This window comes from Peromyscus leucopus, chromosome 3, assembly GCF_004664715.2.
Source record: "Peromyscus leucopus breed LL Stock chromosome 3, UCI_PerLeu_2.1, whole genome shotgun sequence".
Lineage (NCBI taxonomy): Eukaryota > Metazoa > Chordata > Mammalia > Rodentia > Cricetidae > Peromyscus > Peromyscus leucopus.
In genome coordinates, this window is record NC_051065.1 from 23,712,808 (window position 1) to 23,738,379 (window position 25,572).

Consider the following 25,572-nt stretch of genomic DNA (forward strand, 5'->3'; position numbering starts at 1 on the left):
AGCTCAGTGTTGCTGGAGAGCTTCTCTCCAGGTTCCACCAAGCCCGGCAGTCCCACAATCCACGTGTAAAATAATCACTCAGACACTTATATTATTTATAAACTGTATGGCCATGGCAGGCTTCTTACTAACTGTTCTTATATCTTAAATTAACCCATTTCTATAAATCTATATCTTGCCACGTGGCTGGTGGCTTACTGGCGTCTTTACATGCTGCTTGTCCTGACGGTGGCTGCAGTGTCTCTCCCTCTTTCTTCCTGTTTCCCCAATTCTCCTCACTCCTTGTCCCGCCTATACTTCCTGCCTGGTCACTGGCCATCAGTGTTTTATTTGTATAGAGTGATATCCACAGCAGCTCAGTGTTGTAGGATCAGTATCTTTCTCTAAGTTCTTTGTCAAGGATTATATATTCTTCCAGACTTATCAACAGTTAACCTCAGTTAGATGGTTTTTTTCACAGTCTCAGACCTTGCCTCCTTCCTCAGCACTGTTAATGCACTTTTAGTTGCTACTAAACAGTTTAATCCCTTCTCTTAGGAGCATAAAGCACTTTAAAAAATTCACTAACACCATCCTAAGGGACTCCCAAGCTGACAGAGAACAGAAGTACATAAGGGAAGATGAAAATGTGCAAAATGAGATAAATTCTTAAGAGAAACAAAAATAAAATGCAAAACGGTATTATTCTGAAATACAGTGTATTTACTTCAGAATAATAATAATAGAGTTTAACCTAAACAAAATGGGGGAAAGGAAAGAACATTAAAAATAGTAAAAAACACAGTGTGAAGTGATAGGAGTGAGGAAAGGCTAGGATACAAGCGGCCAGTTCAGAGAGTGATAAACCATAGGGGCTGTGAAGGAGGAGAAAGCAAAAGTTGAAGGTGAATCAGATCACGTTTAATATGCTATATCCCAGTGTACTACAGCAAAACCCACATTCCCTTCCCTTTTTCCCTACTACCCCCTATTTCCCAACAGCAAGTTCCTGTCTGCCTTCTTCAGACCAGCCTTAGGCATGTCTCTGATCTGGACTCAGTCTACCTGGCACTGCTTTGATTCTCCTTTGGACTCAGGACCTTGTCCTGCTTACTCCTTCTTCCCAAACCTAAAATACTCTGCTTTTTTTCACCTTTAAGTTCTGTCCTGTTTAAAATCCATTTCAAATTGTTTCTTTTCAAAATACTTTTTAAAATCGCCTTGACCTAGAGTTGTATCTTTTCTATTTTCCAATAATTTTTAAAGAGTATGCTGTTTTGATCTTTAAAATTTGAAGTGCCAGAGAGGTGGCTCTGTAGTTAAGAGCACTGGCTGCTGCCAGAGGAGGAGCCCGGTTCCTTTCACAGTGCCCACATGACTTAGAACCACCTGTAATTTCACTTCTAGGAGGTCCAAGGGCATTGCATGTAAATGAGTCACAGACATATATGCAGGCTAAACATCCATATGCATAAAAGAAAATGATTTTTTAAAAATACTAAAGTGTCCAATCTTACTGATTGCTGTCTTAAGCTGTTTACTTAAAATTTACAGCATTTTCTAACTTATTCAGTATAAGCTTTTTTTTTTTTTTTTTTTTTTAATGACTTCATTTCTGATTCTAAGCTGCTTTTCATGCTGTTACTTGGTTTGGCTGTTTTCCATGGTGCCGACAACTGAACTCTGGGCTTCTTGATGCGTATGTATGCCAGTGAGCTACAACTTCTGACTCAATTTTGAACTAAAGATTCTGTCTTCTGATTTCTAACTTTGTACTTTCTGTGGGACGATTATGCCATCTTTTTTCTCTTGTTTTGAGAATTTATTTCTCTTAGTTGGTCAGAAATTGAAATTGAGCCACAGTAATACATTAAACATTCTAGACACTTAGGTCATTAATCATTTGTTCTCTAGATTTCCTTCAAATGTCTTGTAAAGTTTGAATTTTTAAGCATTTCAGATGGGTTTTTTTAGGTACATTTTATTTTTTTATAGGTATGGGAAAGTTGAGGCCACTCGCATACTGTTAGAGAAAGGAAAGTGTAATCCAAACCTGTTAAATGGCCAGCTCAGCTCACCTCTTCATTTTGCTGCTGGAGGGGGACATGCAGAAATAGTACAGATCCTCCTAACTCACCCAGACATTGACAGAGTAAGTTCTTTTCTGTTTTCAGATTTTAATATTCAGCACCTAACAAGTAATGATACAAAAACGTTTAATTGTATACTAAAAAGGTCAACTAAAAACGTTACTTTATAGAGTGCAATATATGTGTTAACTGTGCTTTTAATCATAAGTTTTGAATTGTTTTTATTATGATAAAATATATTATTTTAACCACTTAGATGCAAAGTTCATAGCATTCAGTATATTTGTATTGTTATATATTGTCATTACATATATCTATCTCCAGAAACTATATAAAATTCATTCCATATTTTATTTCCCTCAACATGTCTTCAAGAAAGCAAACCATTTACCCATTTTCTAGAATTTATACTAACAATCATTTGGTAAAAAGGAAAGTGATACTGTGGAAACCTTTCTTAAATTGATAACTGAACTTTAAACATAATCCTAATTAGTGCTTTAAGTTTTTTAGCTTTTCCAATTTTGTTAGTATAGTATATACCAAGTATGGTTAATATTTACTTGGTTAACCAGAGTATTTTTTATAATATTTTAATTGAATAACATTCCTTCAGAACACCATGTATTTGTAATATCTTTTTGTTCGTTGCTTCCTCCATTCTAGCACATAACAGATCAACAAGGAAGATCCCCACTAAATATTTGTGAAGAAAACAAACAAAATAACTGGGAAGAAGCTGCAAAACTGTTGAAAGAAGCCATTAACAAACCAGTAAGAATTGTCTGAATAGTTAGAGCCAAATGTTGTATTTAAATTGATGGTTTGCAAAAGACCCTAAGTTCATCCCTGTCTTAGTTTTTATTGCTGTGAAGAGACACAGTGACCATGGCAACTCTTATAAAAGGAAAACATTTAATTGGGGGGTGGCTCACAGTTCAGAGGATCAGTCCAGTCCATTATCATCATGATGGGTAGTGTGGCAGCGTGCAGTCAGACATGGTGCTGGAGTAGTAGCTGAGCATTCTACCTTTTGTAGGCAACAGGAAGTCAACTGTGATACTGAATGGTATCCTGAGCATAGAAAACCTCAAAGCCCACCCCCAACAGTAACAAGGCCATACCCACTCCAACAAAGCCATACCTTCTAATAGTGCCACTCCCTATGAGATTATGGGGACCAATTACACTCAAACTACCATAATCCTCTTTACCAAAAATATTAAATTGTAGTATAATCTCAAATGGCAGATATAATTAAACATATCATAAGACATTTTGGTATTGTGCAAATATCATGGAGTGTATTTGCACAACATCCATGGTATAGCCTAGGCTATATGGCATATAGTGTTATATATGTGATGCCATTATGTTTGATTCTATGATTGACCAAACATTAAGTTATGTATGATTGTACTTAATGTGTTTATTATAAGTAGTTCTGCTCATTGACGTGTATTTTCTCCCAGCAACATTTGTATTTGAAATCAGCAGCATTATTCACCATTTATTAATAATCTTCAGCAAGTTGGTGTATAAGAAACTCATTTTCCTCCCCATAAAAGTGAAATAGATGATTTCATAGTTTTGTGTACATGTGCGAGTGCATGTGTGCATGTGTGTAGTTGTTTGTACGCGTGTGGAGACCAGAGGATTATGTTAGGACTCTTTCTATATCACTTCTCCACTTGTTTTTTGAGACAGGGTCTCTCACTAAAACTAAAGCCCACCATTTATCTAGCTTCCAGGACCCTCCTCTCTTCACTCCTCTCTCCCACCAACTCTGGGATTACAGACACAGGCAGCCATTCCTGGCTTTTATGTGGCTGCGGGGGGCCTAAACACAGATCTTGCTTTCGCAGCAAGTGCTCTTATTCATTGAGCCATAGTCCTAGCCCTTCCTGCTTTTTTATTTAGCTAATTCAACAGAGATATCCTTATGTTATCCTTCACTATCATTCACTTACGATATACAAATGATACAGTTAGAAAGCATTTTATGGCCTAACTTTTATATTGTAAATGTGATCAAATGAGTCAGGTACTTTTAATACAAAATGAATTGATCTACAAGTTATTTGGGAGATAAGCTGCCTCTTATAACAGTACAAATCTATTGATAATGCTATTGCTTGTTGTTGGTTGATTTTGGGCTCTTTTTTGGGGGACCTGCCACCCAGCTCCCAAATAAATCACACACGGAGGCTTAGTCTTAATTATGAACGCCCCACCTTAGCTTGGCTTATTTCTAGCCAGCTTTACTTAAATTATCCCGACTATCTTTTGCCTCTGGACTTTTCCCATTCTCTTATTTCTGTAAATCTTACTCTTAATTTGTGGATTGCTGTGTAGTTGGTAACTGGCCCCTGATGTCTTCTCCTTCTCTGGCTCCTTCTCCATCTCCCTTTCCAGATTTCTCCCTCTGTATATTCTCTCTGCTTGCCAGCCCCACCTATCCTTTCTCCTGCCTTGCTATTGGCCGTTCAGTTCTTTATTAGACCATCAGGTGTTTTAGACAGGCACAGTAACACAGCTTCACAGAGTTAAACAAATACAACATAAACAAAAGTAACACACTCTAAAATATTCTACTACAACTGCTATTTTGGAATTTGTGAACTTGGAGAAGGAAACTAACTCAAAATCGATGACTTACACTTTCAAAGTCTTCTATTATAAACTTCTCTTAGCATAAGATATTGCTGCCACATGTTTCTCCAGTATGATTTGTGACCTAGTACACTCATGAGGTTCTTAGGTTTAATTCCAAGTTTATATTTCCTGTGGTATTACATTATATACTCAATACTTTATATATTCTTCCAAGAATTTGATAGTCAGTATTTTAAAAACCATCAACAATGAAAGATTTTCCTTTATTTGACCATGGAACATTCAGAAGAAAATTTAGAAAGTGAAAATAATAGAAGTAATGGTTTTCTAAATATTATCAACATGTTCTTGTTTGAAGCAAATTTTTGATAGTTCCCCCATTAGAAATTATGCCATAAAGGATATGAAGTTGAGCATAAAGTACCTTGTTGCATTGTGATACGTAATTATTTTTAATGTGTATGTGAGTGTGCCTGCATGTGTATATGCACATGTGTTTGTGAGTGTCCACAGGGACCAGAAGATGGCATTGGATTCCCTGAACCTGGAATTGTGTGGTTGTGAACCTCTCAAGGCAGGTGCAGGGAACTGAACTCCAGTCCTCTGCAAGAATAGCAAGTACTCTTGACTGCTGAGCCACCTCTTCAGCCTCATGCCATGTAATTTTTAAATAGCTTACATAACTTTTCATTTTTTCCCCTAGTATGAAAAAGTTCGTATTTACAGAATGGATGGATCGTATCGTTCTGTTGAACTAAAGCATGGCAATAATACCACAGCGCAGCAGATAATGGAAGGAATGCGGCTCTCTCAAGAAACTCAGCAGTATTTCACTATTTGGATCTGTTCAGAAAACCTTAGTAAGAAAACTTGGGATGGAGAAGTACTTTATTGTTTAAACCTCATTGTTCCTTTTGGAAGTTGACTTTTAATTACATCTCATATTATTAGGGTTTAAACTACCAACGTGGGGAGGATTCCCTCCCCTGCTTCATCCATAGCATTTTAAAAGTAGTAAACACCAGAAGCTTTCTCTCTGGTGACCCAGTTAGGTAGAATGCTATTAAATGTAGAATTCATACAACTTGCCTTTATTTTCAGTGTTTCTATCAAGTGATTATCTTAGTTTTCTGTCAAACTTTTCTATTTAAAGTCAACTTAATGTCAATATATATTTATCCTTCCAAATTTACTGTAAATACTTAGAGTTTAATTAAATGGGTGGTGGTTATCTTTGAATATATGTTTAGCACCAAATCATACTGAGTATTCTTAATTCAGTAAGGTATAATGGAATTAAGAATTTAATATACATCAACACATTTGATTTATGTTAAGAATTATCTACAAAATTATCTGCAATTATTTCCAATCCTATTTATCAAACCAGGTCTTCCAAATACTAATAAGCAAGTACTGTTTCACATCCCAATCCCAAGAAATATTCTTTAGTTTTGTTTTGGTTTTTGAGACATGATTTCATGTAACTCAGGCTGGCATCACACTTGCTATTTGGCTGAGGATAACCTTGAGCTTATGATCTTATGTCTACGTCCCAAGTGCTGGGATTATAGTCTTGTGCCATCATACCTGTCTTCCAAGAAATACTCTTATAATTATGTTTTTAAAAGCAGGCACTTAATCACAGTTTGGATAGTAATAATTATTAAACATCAATTTAAATTTAGATCTATAAACAGCCTAATACTTAGGTACATATAGTTTAATGGAAGGTTTCTATGCATTGATAAAATGGATTTGTTTTTACAGTATCATTTATAAAAGGAAAGCTCTTTTTCAGGCCTTCAGTTCAAGCCTTATCATAAACCCTTGCAACAAGTTCGTGACTGGCCGGAAACACTTGCTGAACTGACAAATTTGGATCCACAAAGAGAAACACCACAGCTTTTCCTAAGAAGAGATGTGGGACTTCCTTTAGAAGTCGAGAAAAAGGTTTGGTTAGAAATCTTGTCTAGTTATTTGAATGCACAGAGTGTGTAGGATCCCATTATAGACAGTAGAGGTTGCAATTGTGCTGTTCCTGTTCTAGGAGCATTTACTTCCTCTTTCTGTGAATCTGTACATCACATCAGAAGTGAGAGTTTCAGTTGGTCTGTATTGCAAACTTCTGGTTGGTTTTTTTGTTTTGTTTTGTTTTGTTTTGTTTTTGCTTTTTACTTCCATTACCTTAACAAATACATTTTCCCCTTTGAAAAAAGAAATAAGGAAGCTACACTTCAGAAAATTAGCAACCAGAGAGATAGTTAATATAGAAATTAATATTTTTCACAGTAGAAATTAGTCTTGTGAATTTCAAAGAAGGTGTAAGAAATAACAGGATGGAAAAAAAAACCTACAAAACCCTGGTAAATAGTGGAATTTTTGCAAAGATGATGTAAGAATGTTATCCTAAGCAGTAAGAAAGCAACCATTCTTGACATAAGAACAGAATTTAGACTTGATTGATCTTTTCCAAGCAAGTTTGGATTGTAATACTGTAGATTTAGAGAAAATGAGACATCATGAGAAAAAATTGACAAAAAAGAAACTTAAGAGAGATATTATAGCAAACTAGGTATGGTAGCCTAATAGTATCTATAAAAATTAAAAACTGAACATAATTGCTAGATCACATAATATTGTTAAAGAAAATAAATCCAGTGCTCTCCATAACTCTTTGTACAAAACAGTATTAGCAGACAAGGCTAGGCAGTGTCAGCCGTGTCTGCACTTGCTAAACATGTTTAGTTACTTTATGTGGATACTATAAAGCCAAAGGGAATTTTGATGCTCTCAGTTAAATATACTCTGAATTAGCTAAATATGTTTATGAAGTACAATAAACAACTAATGTCTTGATTATTGACCATGTGTCAGAATTGCATTAATAGAGTAAGTTTGTGGTAGGATGCAGAAAAGACATTTGAGAAAATTTAGCACCTTTCAGGAGACTGGAACATTCCTCCTAAAATCAGGAACAAGGAAGGATACACACTTTGACCGCTGCAATTCAGCACTATTGTGGAAATTCTACACATAGCAGTTAGAGAAGAAAAAGAAATAGCTTTCCAAATTAGAAAGGAAAAACAAAAACTTGTTAGTTGCAAGTGATAGGATCTTATGTATAGGAAGTCCTTAAAAATTCTCAGGATAACTACCCAAACTAATCAGTAAATTATGTTGGAAAAGTTATAGGGTACAAACTCAACACACAAAAATTACTTATGTTTCTGTATAAACATAAAAACAAACATGAGAACATCCAGAGGTACAAAGAAGGTAGCTCTGTAGTTATGGCTTGGAGCTGAGTTCAGTCTCCAGTGCCCACACAACAAGCCAGGCATGGTGGAACATACTTATAATCCCAGCTCTGGGGAAGAGAAACACTGTGGATCCCTAGGACTTGCTGGCCAGCCAGCCTAGCCTAACAAGGAAGCCCCAGGTCTTAGTGAAAGACCCTGTCTCAATAAACAAGATAGATACTTCCTGAGATTGAATTCTGGTCTCCATTTGTGTGCGCGCACGCGCACACACACACACACACACACACACACACACTAATAATAAAGAAATAAATAGATTCTTTAACTGAGTGTCTAAAAGATTGAAATGCCCAGAAATAAATTTAACACAAGTCCAAGATTCATACATGGAAAATACATGCTAGCAAGATGGCACAGTGAGTATAAGTGCTTACTGCCAAGCCTGATATCTTGAGTTCAATCTCCGGAAGCCATACAGTAGAAGGAGAGATTTGACTCCTACATATTGTTTTCTGATCTCCACATACGCACATAATAAAGAAACATGAAAAAAGTTGTAAAGAGAGCCGGGCGGCAGTGGCACACACCTTTAATCCCAGCACTCGGGAGTCAGAGCCAGGCAGATCTCTATGAGTTCGAGGCCAGCCGGGTCTACAGAGCGAGATGCAGAACAGACACTAAAACTACATGGAGAAACCCTGTTTCGAGAAACAAAAAAAAAGTTGTGAAGAAAATATAAAACATTGCTGAAAAGTTAGTAAGATCTAAATAACTACAAAGATACCTATCCATGTTCAGTGACAAAGATATTTTATGTTTAGTTGACAGTGTAGCAAAGTGACCTACATATTTGGTGATTTAAAGGGAACTATGTATATTCAAATAGCACAATCATGAAGAAAGAAGAGTAAAGTTGGGGTATTCTCATTTCATGACTTCAAAACATACTACAGAGCTGTAGTAATCAAAATATTTTGATATTAGGATAAATATGGACGTATATAGACCAGAAGATTAGAAATGGAAGTACAGAAACAAACCAATACATTTGTGTCCCCTTGATTCATTGACAAGAGTGACAAACCCATCTGATAGAGGAGTAGCTTCTGCAGGTGACACTGGGATAGCTGTGTACACTTACACAAGAATATAAAATATGATTGCTTAGGAAAACTGGACAGCTGTTTTCAGAATCCGTGTATGTGCTTGGGAAATAAACTCATATAAAAGACAACCCCTGCATGTTCACAGGCAGCTGGCCTGGTGTATGCACTAGCAAGCAGCTGGAGAGCCTGTCTCAAACAAGGCAGAAGACAAAGACCAACTCTTCAGTTGTTTCATGACCTCAGGCTCATGTCTGCACTCATGAACATAAACACAGATTGTAGGTCCAGGCTGGGTATGTATTTCCATCCGATGAAGTAATTCTGTGACACTTACATGACGTTATTCACTGCATATTACTCACTATTACTTTAAAAGTTGGAAGCAACCTGAGTGTTGAGTAAATGAGGGGACAATAAAATGCAGTAAATATACACATAATATTCAGTGATTGAAAGAAATCAATGTGCAATATATGACATCTGAGTGAGCTTTGAAAACATGCTAAACGAATAAGCAAGACCAAAGGACAAATACTCTATATCATTCCATTTTTGTTGATTAAAACAGGTACATTTATAAAACTAGAAATCCCATTAGAAACTACTAAAGCTGTTATGCTGGAGCTATCAGGAGTTTTGTTTTGTTGTGTTTTATTTGATTGGGTTCTGGGGATTGGATCCGAGTCCTTTTACCAGCCAAATATTTGCTCTACTGATGAGCTGCATCCAATTTTTTCAGAGGTTCTGTTCAAGTGATGTAAAGTCCTTGGGAATAGTGGTGAGGGAATAGCACAATACTGAAAATATAATTAATGCCACTAGATTATATACTTACAAATGATTAAAATGGTACATACATGACCACAATTTTAAAAATGTGTTAGATTTTTTAAAATCCGTAAGTAGTCTAAGTATAGTGAGTCTAGCTTCCTGACTTATATAATATTCTAAAAAGTTGTCTGGGATAGGAAACGAACATAGACATTACATTTCATGGTTGGAAAGTAGATTCATAAAAGGAAGCAAGGCTTTATCATATTCTTAAGTCAGAATGTCACGTGATAAAATATCTTTGTCCTTTAATTCATATAATTGAGAAATTCCTAACTGCACTCTGAAAAATGAGACAATTGCATTTATTGGTTGGCGTCATTCTTTTAGGATGAAATAGCCTGATTTTATTAGAAACTAGTAGTCATTGATTAAAAATTATTTAGCATACTACTGAAAATTCTGTGTTAGTGTCTACTCAAACTCTTCAAATCTACCAAGACAGTCGTTAGTATGAGAACACTTGTTCAGCCTTTCCCCTAACATCTTAGTTTAAGAAATTAAAAAACAAAGGGTAAATTTAAAAAGTAATATAATTAACACTGTGGATCATTTGTTGGATCCACTGATAGCTAACATTTGCCACATTTACTTCATCTCTGTTCTTTTAATCTATTTGTTATGTGTATGGTGTTTTGCCGGCACGTGTGTCTGTTACTACCCATACACCTGATGCCTGCGCAGAGCAGAAGAGGGCACAAGACTGAGGACACACCATGTACCACAGTGACATCCTAACTGAAAATTCAGTTTCCATTATAATACCTACTGTCCAAATTAACAGGTTTCCCCAGTTGTTTCAGAAGTTCTTCATAAGCACTCACCTGCAAGGTCTCGTCAATGTTCATACTTTGTATTTGGCTCTTATTGGTGTCTTTTAAATTAGAATAATAATCTGTCATCATTTTTCTACAGAGAATTCTGTTTCTGTGGTGGTTTTTTATAAACCATTGTGTAGGTGAAGTATTATAAACTAAAAAAAAAATTATTTGGTTTATCAAAATAATTCTACCATAAAGACTTGGTGTCTTAGAAATACTCAGAGACTATAATTGTTAATTATTTCTGAGTAAAAATATGTATAGACTAGCTTTGCCAATATTTATTAATCCTGTTAGATAAGTTGTGTAAAATGTAAGAAAACACTATCCTCTTCCTTTAGTATATTTGAAAGTGTGAAGTTAAAAAGTGTTTACCTTCAAAGGAGCTTATTTCAACTCCATTTGTTCTTCTAGGGATTGATGCACTTTGTCTTTCAGGTTCACTACTATGTTTTATGAAGCGTAGATGACAGAAAAATGTTTTATGAATGTAAAGATTTAGATAGGCTGTGCTATGAATTATTAACTGTATAAAGTATTATCATATTTATAGATTAGCAAATTACACACAACCCATGGCCATACTCTGCCTGTTACCTGTGTCATGCAGCCTACAGGCTGAGAGGAGTTTTGTAGAACATCAGTAGTTTAATATATCATATGAAAATTTATGGAATTAAAATTTCCATATATATTTAAGAGTTGCAGCTTTTGTGCTATAATGTAGTATTTACAGCAGAGATTATATGACTCATAAAGCTTAAAATATTATTGTTTGATCCTTAGAAACAAAGCCTGCCAACGCTTATCTAGAGTAGTAATAGCTTGTATACATATACAGTTATCTAGCTGTAGTTTATTATATTGGGTAAAGAAAAGTTATATATTTTTAAATTGTATGTTAATAATCAAATTATACATTTTTCCTTTTAAGATTGAAGACCCACTAGCTATTCTTATTCTCTTTGATGAAGCCAGATATAATTTACTGAAGGGATTTTATACAGCTCCTGATGCTAAGTTGATAACACTGGCAAGTCTACTGTTACAAATAGTTTACGGGAATTACGAGAGTAAGAAACACAAACAAGGTTTCTTAAAGTAAGTATTTGATACAGTGCATGGTTTATGATATGCTCCAGATTCTCGTTAACCAACACAGTTTTAATATTACTGCAAAGTATTTATGCTTTGTTAGCCAGGCATTGTGGCACCTACTCATAATCAGTGAGCTGAGATCAGAGGGTCATGAATCAGACCAGTCTGAGCTGCTTAGTATGACCCCACCTCAAAACAGACATACTATTTATACATTGATTTAGAATTAAATAATACAAAACATTGAATAAAAGAAATAATCAACTATAAAGCGTTAGTTGTTTTTTGGTTAGTAAAGCATTTTTAAGCTTTACTTATGTTGCTGTATTTGATATAATTTACCTTTATAGTTTTGCTTTATGTTTCTTTACTTTGTGTTTAAATAAATTGGCTAAAAATTTGACTTAAAAAAATTATGAGTCAGATAATTATGAATCTCACCATAGAAAGAAGTTTGATGTTTAATCCTTGAGAGAAACAGATTTTAACATGTCTAAGGTTTTTATGCTGTGATCTTTCAATTTTTGAAAATATTTTCTGCTTGTTGAAAAAGGAAACATTTCTCTGAATTGGTAGTATTAAGATTGTGGAGTGTTTTGTTTTAAAACATCATATTCAGCTTAAAATTTCCATTATTGCCATTTGTGACAGAAGGATTATTGTACGTTAGCTACTAACAATGACTTATTTAAAGGATGTTGGTATGTGTGCTTCCAGTGAAGAAAACCTGAAATCCATCGTACCTATTACTAAACTGAAGAGTAAGGCGCCTCACTGGATCAATCGAATACTCCATGAGTACAAGGTAAGCTGTTCCACAGAAATGGAAAAGACTGTAGGCTAGTTCTATTGGTGTTACAGTGTTTAAATATTAAGTTCTTAATCCCAGAATTAAAAGTGGGTTTTGTAGTTCACAATGCCTAAAACTGAAAACAGAAAGATATATTTATTTCTAGAAATATAAAGGCTTTTTATTGGGTACTTTATATATGCTAAATACTATGGTGAAGACTAGAGGTAAAAATGAAATAATGTAGTATCCCTACCCATAGAGCACTTATAGTCTATTAGCAGAGACAACACCTGTGGATCTCAGCTTACTTATTTTTAATATTAAGGCCACAAGAGAAAAAAATGCACTTGAGATAATATCTCTAACTTCATTCTTGTTTGAAGACAGCATTGATTTTAGAAATTGCTAGTTGACCTGTTTGCATTATAAAAGGTCACATCTCTTTTTATTCTATTTTGTTTTCAGAATCTTAGTATGAGTGAGGGTGTCAGTAAGGAAATGCATCATCTACAACGCATGTTTCTACAGAACTGCTGGGAAATTCCCACATATGGAGCTGCTTTTTTCACAGGACAGATATTTACAAAGGCAAGCCCAAGCAATCATAAAGTCATCCCTGTGTATGTAGGAGTGAATATAAAAGGACTTCATCTCCTGAACATGGAAACTAAGGTTAGCTCTTAAGCTGTTTTTGAGTAGTCATAGCCTATATTATCTGGAACAGCAGTGCCATCCTCCATGAAGAATCTAGAAATGGCATGTATATGCACTATATACATTAATTGTAATACATTTTTGCATTTGTAATACCTTTTGTCCATACAATAGAGTAAATAATATTTTTGGTAGAACAACACATATATATGTTATATTTTTTGTGAAAAGGATGCTGAACTTTAGATAATGTGCTAATATTGGTATAAATGTTATAGGAATGAAGAATATCTTTACATAAATATAGATTGCATATATATTTTTATATGAGAATTTTGTTTTTGTTTTTTGAGGTAGGGCTTCACTATGTGGCTGTGGCTGTCCTGGAATTCACTATGTGAACCAGGCCTTAAGCTCACAGAGATTTGCCTGCTTCAGCCTCCCAAGTGCTGGGATTAAAGACATGCACCACTACATCTGGCTCAGAGATATTTCTTAAAAAAAAAAAAAAAAAAAAAAAAAAAAAACATTGATAACTTTAGAGATAGGATCCAGATACTGCAAACTCAAATGAAGCAAGATTTTCATTATGTATCTGTCTTAGTTCTGGGTGCTGTAACAAACTACCTTAGACTGGAGGCTTATAAACAATAGGCATTAGTTTCTAGACCATTCTAAAAGCTCAAAGTCTGAGATAAGGGCACCAGCACGGTCAAGGTCTGGTGAGGGTCCTCTTCTAAGTTATAAGCTGCTGCCAGCTTTTTTTTTCTCACACATGGAGGGAAAGTAAGACTTCCCTAGGCATGGTGGCACATATCTATAATCGTAGCATCTGAAGGTCAAGGTAGGAAGGTCATGACTCTGAGGCTAGCCTATCCTAGATTACATAGAAAGACCCCCGATTAGAAGGAAGTGGGGTAGGAGGACTCTAGACTTAAGAAAGAAAAGTGGAGTTTACAATGATTGAAAATGAAGATTAGTTACAGGAAGCTCTTCAGGGAAAAAGATGTAGTGTGGAAGGGAATATGACCACTCATTAGAATAATGGTCTGTACTTGTGAGTGCAGTTACTCTCAGAGGCTGCAGGTGTCAGATCATCCTGGACTGGCAGTATAGGCAGTTGTGAGCCGCCAATGTGGGTACTAGGAATAACAATCAGGTCCTCTGTAAGAAATGTCAGTGCTGTAACTGATAAGCCATCTCTCCAGGCCCAATACAGAAATTCTTTACACAGTGTTGTTCCTTATTCTAATCAAAGTGATTAGAATATAAGAGATAAACTTGACAGTTAATATATTCAACACAGCTAGGCTCGGTGAACATCTTTCTAATTCATTATAGTAATCTGGTAAAAATTTTGCCTAATTTATTAAGATTTGTCAATATTAAATCATATTCCAAAGGACATTTTGGTTTGGAAATTTCATAAATTTTATTATTCTCGTTTTTGTGTGTTATTATGGAGTTTCTTCTTCTTCTTCTTCTTCTTCTTCTCCTCCTCCTCCTCCTCCTCCTCCTCCTCCTCCTCCTTCTTCTTGTTCTTCTTGTTCTCCTTGTTCTTCTTGTTCTTCTTGTTCTTCTGTTTTATATTATGTGTATGGGTGATTTGCCTGTATATGAGTCTGTGTATCTCATGTGTGCCTGGTGCTCAAAGAGGTCAGACAAGAGTGCTGGATCCCTGAACTAGAATTACAGACAGTTGTGATGTGAGCTGCCATGGGGATGCTGGGCAGAGAACCTGGGTCCTCTGCAAGCACAACCAGTATTCTTAACCAACCCTGGCGTCTCTTCTTATAGTAACTTATATAACTAACCATTCATGTGAGCTTGTCATCAGCCTTATAGGCAACGGTCATTTTTTTTATTCTGTTTACTTGTGGGAGGGTCTAGAGAATGCCTACAAACACAGGGCACAATAACATAGATTTTCATACTTGACATGGAGTTTGATTTCTTGAAGTCCCTAACGTGCTTTGGGGCCATTGCTTATTTCCGTTAAAACTGGTTTCCTCACACCAGGTAAGCTACTGCTAGGTGGTTTGTGGCCACTTTTCTATTTCTGGGAACTGAGTTTGTTTAAAAGAAATGAAAAAAAAAAAAAAAAATACTGAGCACACCAGTGCCCGTCTGTAACCCCATTGCCAAGTGGGTGGAGGGGAGTGGATCCCTGGAGCTCATTGCCATACGGTCTAATCAGCAAGCTTGCAGGTCCAGCGAGAGCAGACCCTATTTTAAAAGATAAAGTGGGAAGGGACTGAGGAAGCCACTCAGCATTGACTTGTGAGCTCCATGTGCACGCACAAGTACAGACATACAAAAAGAAAGAAAAGGAGAGAAGAAAGGGGAAATAGTTTTCACCATTTCAAGATACATTTCCTCTGCTAATTATGTTTACAATTCCCTTCTAGTAGAATGGGATGATAAAATTGTAACTGTGACACTGCTGTTCCTCTGAGCTGTAGGCTTGGCTTTGGTGGCATTTCAACTTTGAATAACAACCAATGTTTTATAAAGCATTCTGATGATAGATTGACAAATTACAATATAATGTAACATTTTATATTTTGAATACTATTCTGATGCAGTAGTTGAATAAATGAGAAAACAGGCAAAAGGATTATATCAATGTTATTAGTTGACAGACTTCTTTTTCAGAGTAAGATATTCAATTTCTAAAGTAGAGGACTAGAGAGATGGCTCAGCTGTTAAGAGCACAGAGCAGAGGATTGGAGATGGGTTCCCAGAATATTTGCAGCTCATAACAGGTCCTGGGGTCTGATACCCTCTTCTGGCCTCTGTGAGAAACTACACGTGCATGTGCATGTGAGTGTGTGTGTGTATCAGAATAGTATTCAAAATATAAAATGTTACATTAACATTAACACAAATACACACCCCCTAAAATCTTAAAAATAAGTGAGTAGATAAAAATATAAGTGTGAATATTATCCTTGGGTATATAAAAAGGTGATTAAGCCAAAGAGGAATTATAGTTTGCTCCTAAGCTGCTGATAAGTTTATGGCACCTTTGAAAGCTCTAAGATGACTGTATTTTTTAAATCATCAATAGGTTTTCCTTTCGAGATTGATTCTCTGGAGAAGCTAGAATGCAGCTGTTTTTGTGTATCAATTCCTTCGCTCCTGTGCCTCCTCTCTCTGAAACAGTGAAAGCGGTCCATCAGAGCTGTCTGTCCTGTCACATAGAGTGTACTGTTAGCCTCAGGGTTCCACTGTGTTTGGTGCTGTCCTCAGCTTTACTGAATAGCAGTAGACACCAGGCTGAACTGAATGCGCACACATACCATTCTGCACAACACGTTGTTTTCACCACTGTTGCCCATGTCTGTGCACTTCTCTGTGCTCGTTCTCACTCTGCTGGCTTTCCTTTTGCAGTTTACAGCAATCCCTCTCTTTTATGACTTCTGTGGTTGATTTTAGTTTCCTTACTGAGCATCTTGCCAATTGTAGGTTTTACCTCCTAAAGAGGATAGCTTTTTCCTTCTGGAGGAGTGTAATTGCATCAGAGGGTCGTATGGACCCTGGCTCTTCCTATTATTTGGAGTCTTAAGAATCCTTTCCTCACTGCATGTTGTCCTCTATCAGCAGATTTTAATTTTACTGTATGTAGTCGGTTATACTTTTGTTGGAAATCTTGTCTCCATAAAATTGAGAATTGCTGCCTGCACCTATTTTCTTTTCTTTTCCTTCCCCCCTCTCTCCCTCCCTCCCTTCTTCCCTCTCTCCCTCCCTCCCTCTCCTTTCTTTCTTTCTATCTTCCTTCCTTCTTTTTTTTCTTTTCTATTGTTTAAGTCTTATTAAAGGACTGATTCCTGTCTTTAGTTAAAATAATTCAAGTGCCCAAGGCTACTCACTCAAAGTATTACTGTGCTCTCACTGGTCCAGTCTATACTGAACAGCTCTATCAACTTATCAACTTCTATTCTACAATGTGAGTGTAGATGGCTGGTTTTTAAACAAACGTTATTAGTTCTTTTATAGATAATGTACACTCATGTAAACTAATTATACTGTGTTTTCTTTACAGAACCCCACTTTAAAAATACCCTAAACTGTCAGGTGTGGTGCTGGCATATCCCTCTAATCCCAGCAGGCAAAGGCAGGTGGATCGCTCTGAGTTTTAGGCTGTTCTGTTCTACATAGTAAGCTCCAGGCCAGCCAGAGCTACATAATAAGGCCCTGTCTTAAAAACAAACAAACAAAACAACAAAATCAAACCCTAAACTGTTACCTTTGGGTAAATTTTTAGCTTATTATAGTTAACATTCTAAGAATTGCCATTCATAAGCAGCTAATATTTCTAAGTATGTATGTTTTGAAGGATAGTATGAACACTTTGTATACATATACATTTCATATATGTGTATGCTTAGGGCGATAAAGCACAGGTTACTACTAGGAGGGAATAATTAAAAATGAAGTATGTACAATAGAAAAAGGGAATTTCATTCTACTTACCAGAGAGAAACAATAAAAGTTTAAGATGTTAGGCATGTTAATCAATCTATATATAATATATATAGGTTAATGAGAACATCATGTCATACTTCATAAATTCAAGTACTGCATGTCAACAAAATAAACATTTAGAAATAAGAAAATATATATTGAATGACTACTTAAATATAGTATTTTTAGGAAAGCATAAGAGTAGCTTAGCCTAACATTGTTTCTTACATAGCTCTATTGATTTTATGAAGAATATATTCCTAATATTTGTTTTTCTTATGTCTACAATAAATATTAACACATCAGTGTACTTATTTTCATTGGAATAAAATTGCTGAAATCATGTTAATCCCATGTATACATTTCAGATTTAAAAGTACTGTGTATATATTCATAAAAGATATTGAATACATTGAAGAAGTTACTTTTAAGCTGCATGAAGTAAAAGCTTGTCGTACTGTGTTCAGAGTCACTGAGAATGGGCATCTGTAAAAATGTTTGTTAGTCTGATACAAACACTGTTATTGTTCATTGTTTCCCTGGAGTCTGCCTTCTGAGTTCTGTGCTTTGCATTGTCTGAGATTAGTGTGGGCACTATAAAGAGACTTTAAAAATAATATTCAAAACAATTGCATTTAATGACTACATAATTATAAACCCTAAGTGAAGATAAATGCTACATTTCTTGTTTAGTGTGTTTGTCAGGTGTTTTGAGACAGGGTCTCATTAGCTGGTCTCCAACTGACTGCTAGCCAAGGATGGCCCTGATTCGGATCTTCAGCTTCCACCTCCCAAGTACTGGGATTTACAGGTGTGCACCACCATGACTGACCAAATTATTACTGCTGTAGCATAATAATTTCTAATTCTGTTGCAGGCTTTACTCATCAGTCTCAAGTATTGTTGCTTTACATGGCAGCTGGGAGATGCTGGGACTTGTTTCCAAATCCATAGTATGGAAAATAAAATGAGCTTTATAGTGCACACAAAGCAGGCAAGTACGGTAAATTAGTTTGCATTATGATAATCGACTGGTTTTACTAAAGGCCTTTTGTTAATTATTAATTCATTTAACTGCCCCAGAAACCCTTTGTACTAGATGAAATTTGATATTTAAGATCAAGAAAGAATGGAATTCCTTTCCTAATTAAAGGAGCCAGAAACTTGGCAGATTAATTTATTTTTGCTTCCTTATGCCATTTATTTCTCTTAATTCTGATTAGTTATTCCCTGTCTCTTCTTAAAGTTCTTCCCTTTTCTTGACCAGTATACTATCTGAACCAGTCACTATATTCAGTGAGGCATTTCTTAACTATCTTCAGAATCCTAAGTAAATTCTTCCTCCATTCCCTATTTCTTTTTTAAATATGTTTTTAATTGAAGTAGAATTACTTTTCCTCTTTCCTGTCCTCCCTCCAACTCCTCCCCCGCCCCCACCTCTCAACTTGATAGCTTCTTTTTCTCTTATTACTATTGTTGCATATATGTGTGCATGCACACACGTGTACACAAATATATAAATACAACCTCCCAGGGCCACTTTGTTTGTGTGTTTATGATTTCCAGGCTGACCACTGTGCATTGAACACCCAAAAAGGGGGCTTATTCCTGGAAGAGACTCATTCTTCTCTCAGCAGTCATTAGTTGACCGTAGTTCTTTGTCTTGGGGCTGGACCCTCTCAGATTTCTCCCTCTCATGGAAACATGTCCATTGGTATTGCCGTTGTTCAGGTCCTACTTAGGCAGCTATTTCTAGGAGAGACTGCTTCACAGTTGATTTTAAGAGTCTGATCTTCTGGCTCTTAGAATCTTCCCACCCTGTCTTCTGCAGTGTTCCCTCACCACAGATGCAGAAGCTGGGCTGCAGATGTATTTGTTGACTCTGGGTTTCCCATAATCCATTGATCTGTATATTGCATCCAGTTATGGTTCTCTATGATGGTCTCTATCTCCATCTGCTGTGAAAAAAGGCTTTTTTTTTTTTTTTTTGGTTTTTCGAGACAGGGTTTTCCTTTGTAGTCTGGGCCATTCTGGAATTCTTGCTGTAGACAAGGCTGGCCTCAAACTCAGAGATTTACTGGGATTAAAGGTGTGTGCCACTACCTCCCGGCTAAGGAGAAAGGCTTCTTTGATGAGGGGTGGCAGTTATACTTATCTGTGGGTAGAAGGCTAAGATTTAGAATGTAGTGAGAACTCATGCTGGTCTAACAAAGTGGCAGTAGTAGATTCTTTTCTAAGGTCCATGATTTCACTAGCCAGGGGAAGCTAGCTGGGTTTCTAGTGCCAGGCATGATTTCCCTCTTGTGCCTTCAGTCTAATTAGACAGTATTGATTACCACTGGCCTGTAAATGCCACCTGCTCTTCCAAGTCCTTTATCCTCACTATGCAGTATTTTCCTCAGGAGGGGACTACCTTCAGCCCCAACCCAGAGAGACAACAAGGAGCTACATCAGTCATCTATATTGGTTTTGGAAGTTGCCTGGACTCCCTGTCCAACCATTCGAAGGAGGTTTCTCATTCCTAGTGTGTGTGTATACGTATATGCTTATGTGTATTGTATATAACTTAGGCAAATATAAAATAATGATTCCTTGAGGCTTTATCAAACAACCATAGTGTTGCCTCTTGCCCTCCCCTCCTGTATTGCCCTCCCTCCCTCCCTCCTTCCATTGTCTCTTCTGATTAGTTTCAGTGTGAAGTTTATTTTGTTGGTTATTAGGATAACAGTGCCTGCTTGCTTCTTGATCCCATTTGCTTGGAATACTTTTTTCTATCCTTTTGCTTTAAAGTATTGTTTATCTTTAAAGCTAAATAAGTTCTTCTAGACAACACATAGATGGATTTTGTTTCTTAGTCCATTTACCTTATCTGTGTCTTTTGATTGGTGAGTTTAGAACATCATATTTAGAGTGATTATTGAAAGGTATATGTAGATTACAGTCATTTTGATCTTTTTGCTGGTTTGTGTTCTTACTTGCAGTTTGTTTTTCTTTTTGTTTTTTTGTTTTTGTTTCTTTCTAGGGTCTCTTGGCTATGTGTATTCCCGTCTTTATCTTAAAGCATTGCTTCCAATATTCTGTTCAGTGTTTTGTTGTTGTTGTTGTTGTTGTTGTTGTTGTTGTTGGATAATGAAAGCCTTTAAGTGCCAGCCTCAAAGGCTTTCTCTCAGAGTTCAAAGGAGACTCTTCAACCAGTGAAGGAACTAATCTGAGGGATGAGGAATGAGTCTACTCACACTGTGTTCTTTCTATCCATGTTCTTTATTGTTCTCTTGCTTCTCAAAATCTACAGCTTCTTTTCAGCTCTCATTCTTAGCTCCTCTCTTGCCCAACTATCCATACATTTCTAACTTCTTGCAATCCTGAGAAAAATTTCAAAACCCTCAAGGTCATAGCACATTCCTAAAATAGATGATAAGGAGCAGAGCCATTACCATGGTAACGCAAGGTTCCAAGGTCTCAGGACCAGAGGCAGGGGGCACAATGCCCAGTGTGACAAACTCTGAGACATAGCTTTTTATCAATGAAGAATTGGCAGGCTTTTCTTAGGGTGTTTTGTGTTAGTAACCTTGGTAAGACACCTGCAACTCTGACCTTGTGCATAACTAATTTTAAATGTTAAACTAATGATCTATTTACAAAGGCCTTTAGTCTAGTTTGAATTTGCTCTGAAGTGAAAATGAACTAAATGCATGCAGTGTGTGTTAGACTGAGGAGAGATTATTATTTTCTGTGTTAGTGTGAGCAAAAGGCACAAAGCAGGCTTTAAGTGTCTACAGTCTTATGGGACAATGGATCTGGCTATGAAGCATATTCTATATATCAAAATTAAACAGCTAATGAAAAGTCATCTTCCTGGTCACCTACAGATATGTGTGTCCATAAGATTGAGATGTAATCATGAGATTATATACACACATTTGATGAAAATGCATGATAATGGGGAGATATCATGTTGTTATTGCACAAGAAGTGACAGATGGAAGCAACAGTATTCAGAGTCAGTGGCCTGCACGCTTGCTTCATAGATGTAACCTCTACCAGAGAACATTCTTCTGGTGGGTTGACAATGAATTATCAATTGCTATAAACTGTAATTGCGTCGTGACCCATCATAACTCACGACAATGGCTCGTGGCAGTTGGATATAAATGATTTTAGGCTGTTTGGGTCATGGGAAGATAATTTGGATGGTTACAGTAGTTTAATTTTGCTGTTGTGGTCTTTTGGAACTTAGAATGCATGGCTCTAGGCCCTTCTGAGTTTTAGAGTTTCCATTGAGAAATCGGGTGTTATTCTGGTTTCCTGTATTTGTAACTTATGGATTTTTGTTTTTCTCTTGCAGCTCTTAATATTTTGTCTTTGTCATCTATACTTGGTGTTTTACCTGTGATGTGCCTTTGGGTGTTTCTCTTTTGGACTTGTCTGTTTGGTGTTCTGTGTGATTCTTGTATCTCTATAGGTATGTCTTTAGTTCTTTCTGTCGTCTTGTTAAAAACATCTGGTCTATGTAACTGAATTCCTTAGGATTCTTCTCCCTCTTCTATGCCTTCAATTCAAAGATTTTGTCGTTCAATAGTGTTTCATGGGTTCCTTTCCTGTGCTTATTAAATGTTTTCATTTTGTTTATTTAGTCCAGATCCTTTTATGTTCTAGTCCAGATATCTGTCTTCTGCTGGGTTCATTCTACTTGTGAGACTCCCCCTGAGTTTCCTAACCGGCATATTGAGTTTTCAGTAACATCTTCATTTCAGCTTGTATGCGCATTAATGTTTCTACCTCTTTATTCAGTTTCAGTGTCCAAATCATTCAGCTGTATGTATTTTCTTGGACAGCCTTAATTGTCTATTTTTATTCTCTTAGAGTTCAATAAAGTATTTGTTCATATCTTCTTTAAATTCCTTGAATTCTTTGATAAACTCTGTGATTGTTCTTTTAAATCCTTATGTCTCGGGAGAACTTCTATAAAACTGGTGGGTTTTATGGAGAGATAGTTCTGGCCCATCGTGCTGGTTTTGGTTTTGCCATTTGACCTGGGTATGTGGACTCGCTTTGTTGGTTGTGTGTCTGATGAAATAATCTGGCTTTTCTTAGATGGGGCCATGTGGCAGATAGGGGACCAGAACTAAGCCAAGTAAAGCTGGTGGGTGAGCTGTTTAACTGGACCAGGGAAAGGTGGCTCCCAACCCACGGGGCTGGGCTAGGCAAAGCAAAGGGAGTTCTTAAATGAGAAGGGTTCACACCCCCAGGTCTCGAACTAAGTTCGTGGGTGTGCAGCTGTGTCAGATATGCCCATTTTCTTGACATGCTGTCTCTTCCTAATGAAGTCATCCTTCAGACAGGTAGGAAAATGCCCAGTGCTGTGTATAGCCTGTTGTGTGCTTCATATTTATTCTTAACATATGTTTTATTTTGTAGGCTGGTCTTGTGGTAAAGCTGCTAATGAAGTTAAATGGACAGCTAATGCCCTGTGAAAGAGGTTCATGAGAAGAAAATAGCTGGTACTCAAGCCACCACAGAGTTTTGTAGTGCCGAGTGTTTTCCATGAAAGATTTCTTAAATCATGACTTCAAAGGCATGCCATCTCTTGTAGAATATGTGTATATGCTGTTACATACACTGTACAGAATCTGTACTCATGTTTGGTGTGTAATATACCACTTAGTTTTGTATGATATGCTCATAAGCTCTTCTAATTTTTGAGAGAAACACATAAGAGATCGACAGTCTGTATTATATTAGACAAAATAGTAAGCTTTATAAAAAGTTATTTTTGGTAAATAGTAAAGAATTTAGTGTGGAATGTGATGAAATTAAAATATAGCTTTGATATAATTTTGTGTGTTACTTCAAAATATACTGAAAATCATTATGGTTTGAATAAATAAAATGTATTTTGTACTTGCATTGTACTCTTACTTAAAGCATTTCTTCTGTAGTCTATGGACATGTCTCGGGGGTTTTCATTAAGGTGTATCTAACATGAGATCGCTTCCCTCCAGGTGGTGTGCCTGAGCTTCTTGCATCAGGCTTGGGTGTTTTAACACTGATGATTCCAGACAGTGGTTTGGGAATAATTTTTTAAATATCACATCTAATAAGGACTTTATATTGATAAATTAGACCACTGGCTGTCATGCAAGCACACATATATACACTTACTCAATGTAATAATTTCTAGATGTCAGTAGTTGGACTTGTTAAATATATGCTGTATTTTTGTATCTTGACTTAATACCTTATATTAATGCCTTTGCATTATAAGGGCAATACCACATGTCTGATTGTTTCACTGATTGACACTATATCCCCATATTAGTGCCACAAATGAGCAGTAAACTTGATGAATATGCTCTTTAATGTGCTAGGTATTATAGTCTTCCCAACCCAGTAGAGCAGAGTGTTCAGAGATGCATTGGTCATGAAGTTGTCCTACAGGTTGCAGATCATTTTGATATGTCATTTTCTACTCCACATTAACTCTTTATTCTAAATGATGCTGTGTGTAAGTAAGCCTTATTAGAATTAAGATTGGTTATGTAGTTCAGTGAGATTCACAAGAAAGCCTTTTGATTCTGTACAAATAGTTCCCTGGATAGTCTCAGCCATTTTATACTTTACTGTTTGCAAGTATGCTCTTGAATCCCGGACCGAAAACTTGAGTGTCAGTCTCTCTCTGAATTCTCCATCTTAATTCTAAGTTCCTGTTACTGTAGTTCCACAGCCTATGTGCAATTTTGTGATCATCATACCTGGAGGCAGAGTTTGTCTCCTCCTTCTTACTCTTCCACTGTTAATAGGTTAATGGCATTGTCAGACTGCGTCATTTACATAGTTTTGAAGTCTGGGAGTAGTTTTAACCTTTTTCTCCTTCCTTACTGTGTACATTCTGTTGATCGCGTGCAGTCTAATGTCTCATGAGTCCTTTTCCGTTCTCTTCATGGTTTACTGCAGGCCCCAGACTTGAATGCCCTGCCATTGTTTCCTTAGCTGATAGCCTGATACAGGCTCTACACAGCCTCTCTGCCACACCAATGCCAAGTTTATCTTATCAGTCTAATCACTATGTGTTAGTACTAATAAAGTTCATGATTTGTATATTAGTCAGGATTCTCCAGAACCAGAATGATAAAAATGAGTATGTAAATTGTAGTATGTAAATTACAAAGGATTTATAGATTAGTTTATGTAGTAAGAACTGGGTAGTCCACCAGTGACTGTGAGCATACTGAGAGGCTGAAAACCCAGTAGCTGCTTAGTCTGTGAAGTTGGATCCCTCAGCAGCCCAAAAATAGTGATGAAAGCCTCGAGGTCTGCCAGGGCGCTGCTGGTCTTTAGTCCACGTCAGAGAGCTGGAGGAGCTAGGTTCTGATATCAGTGCAGGATCACAGCTGCAGGACTGGCAGCAGCAGGGTAGATTTACTAACGAGCAGGAAGTGAAGGCCAGTAAGCAAACACTGCTGTGTGGGGGCTGTTCACTGTGGAGGAGGGTCTTCTCACCTCAGTTAGCCCTTCCTGTGAATGCCCTCACAGGGCCATGCAGTAGAATTTCTCATTCCATTCATAATCAAATTGCAAATTCCACAGCATTGAACATAAGCGTCTTTTCTAAAAAATATCAAGTTACTCTTTCACAGTTTCACATGTATTTAATACACTGTGGTTCCTCTCACCACCACCACCCTTAGCTCTCTCTCATGCCTGCCAATCTCCTTCCTACAGATCCCTTTCCCATACTCATGGTTTTGTTGTGTTTTGTGACCCACTGAATTTAATCAAGACTGCCTGTGAACATGGACTCACCAACAAGCTCATAGCTGAAGATAATGACTCCCCTTCCCCTAGGATCCTTCA

At 36.7% G+C, this 25,572-nt stretch overlaps 1 protein-coding gene across 3 annotated transcripts in view; it reads left to right on the forward strand.

Moving 5' to 3' along the window:
• The window catches only part of Krit1 (KRIT1 ankyrin repeat containing), a 37,559-nt gene extending 13,929 nt beyond the window's left edge, over nt 1-23,630 (forward strand). Inside the window, exons 9-17 of one of the 3 annotated variants that reach the window (XM_028862789.2) lie at nt 1,975-2,131; nt 2,736-2,843; nt 5,389-5,545; nt 6,487-6,638; nt 11,641-11,807; nt 12,522-12,609; nt 13,063-13,269; nt 18,596-18,712; nt 23,137-23,630. In XM_028862789.2, the coding sequence (XP_028718622.1) occupies nt 1,975-2,131; nt 2,736-2,843; nt 5,389-5,545; nt 6,487-6,638; nt 11,641-11,807; nt 12,522-12,609; nt 13,063-13,269; nt 18,596-18,712; nt 23,137-23,205 (1,222 nt within the window). In that variant the 3' untranslated portion in view covers nt 23,206-23,630. The remainder of the gene's footprint in view (nt 1-1,974; nt 2,132-2,735; nt 2,844-5,388; nt 5,546-6,486; nt 6,639-11,640; nt 11,808-12,521; nt 12,610-13,062; nt 13,270-18,595; nt 18,713-23,136) is intronic. The other 2 variants (XM_028862805.2, XM_037203525.1) reach the window with 2 other exon arrangements.
• Nucleotides 23,631-25,572: the final 1,942 nt, after the last annotated feature.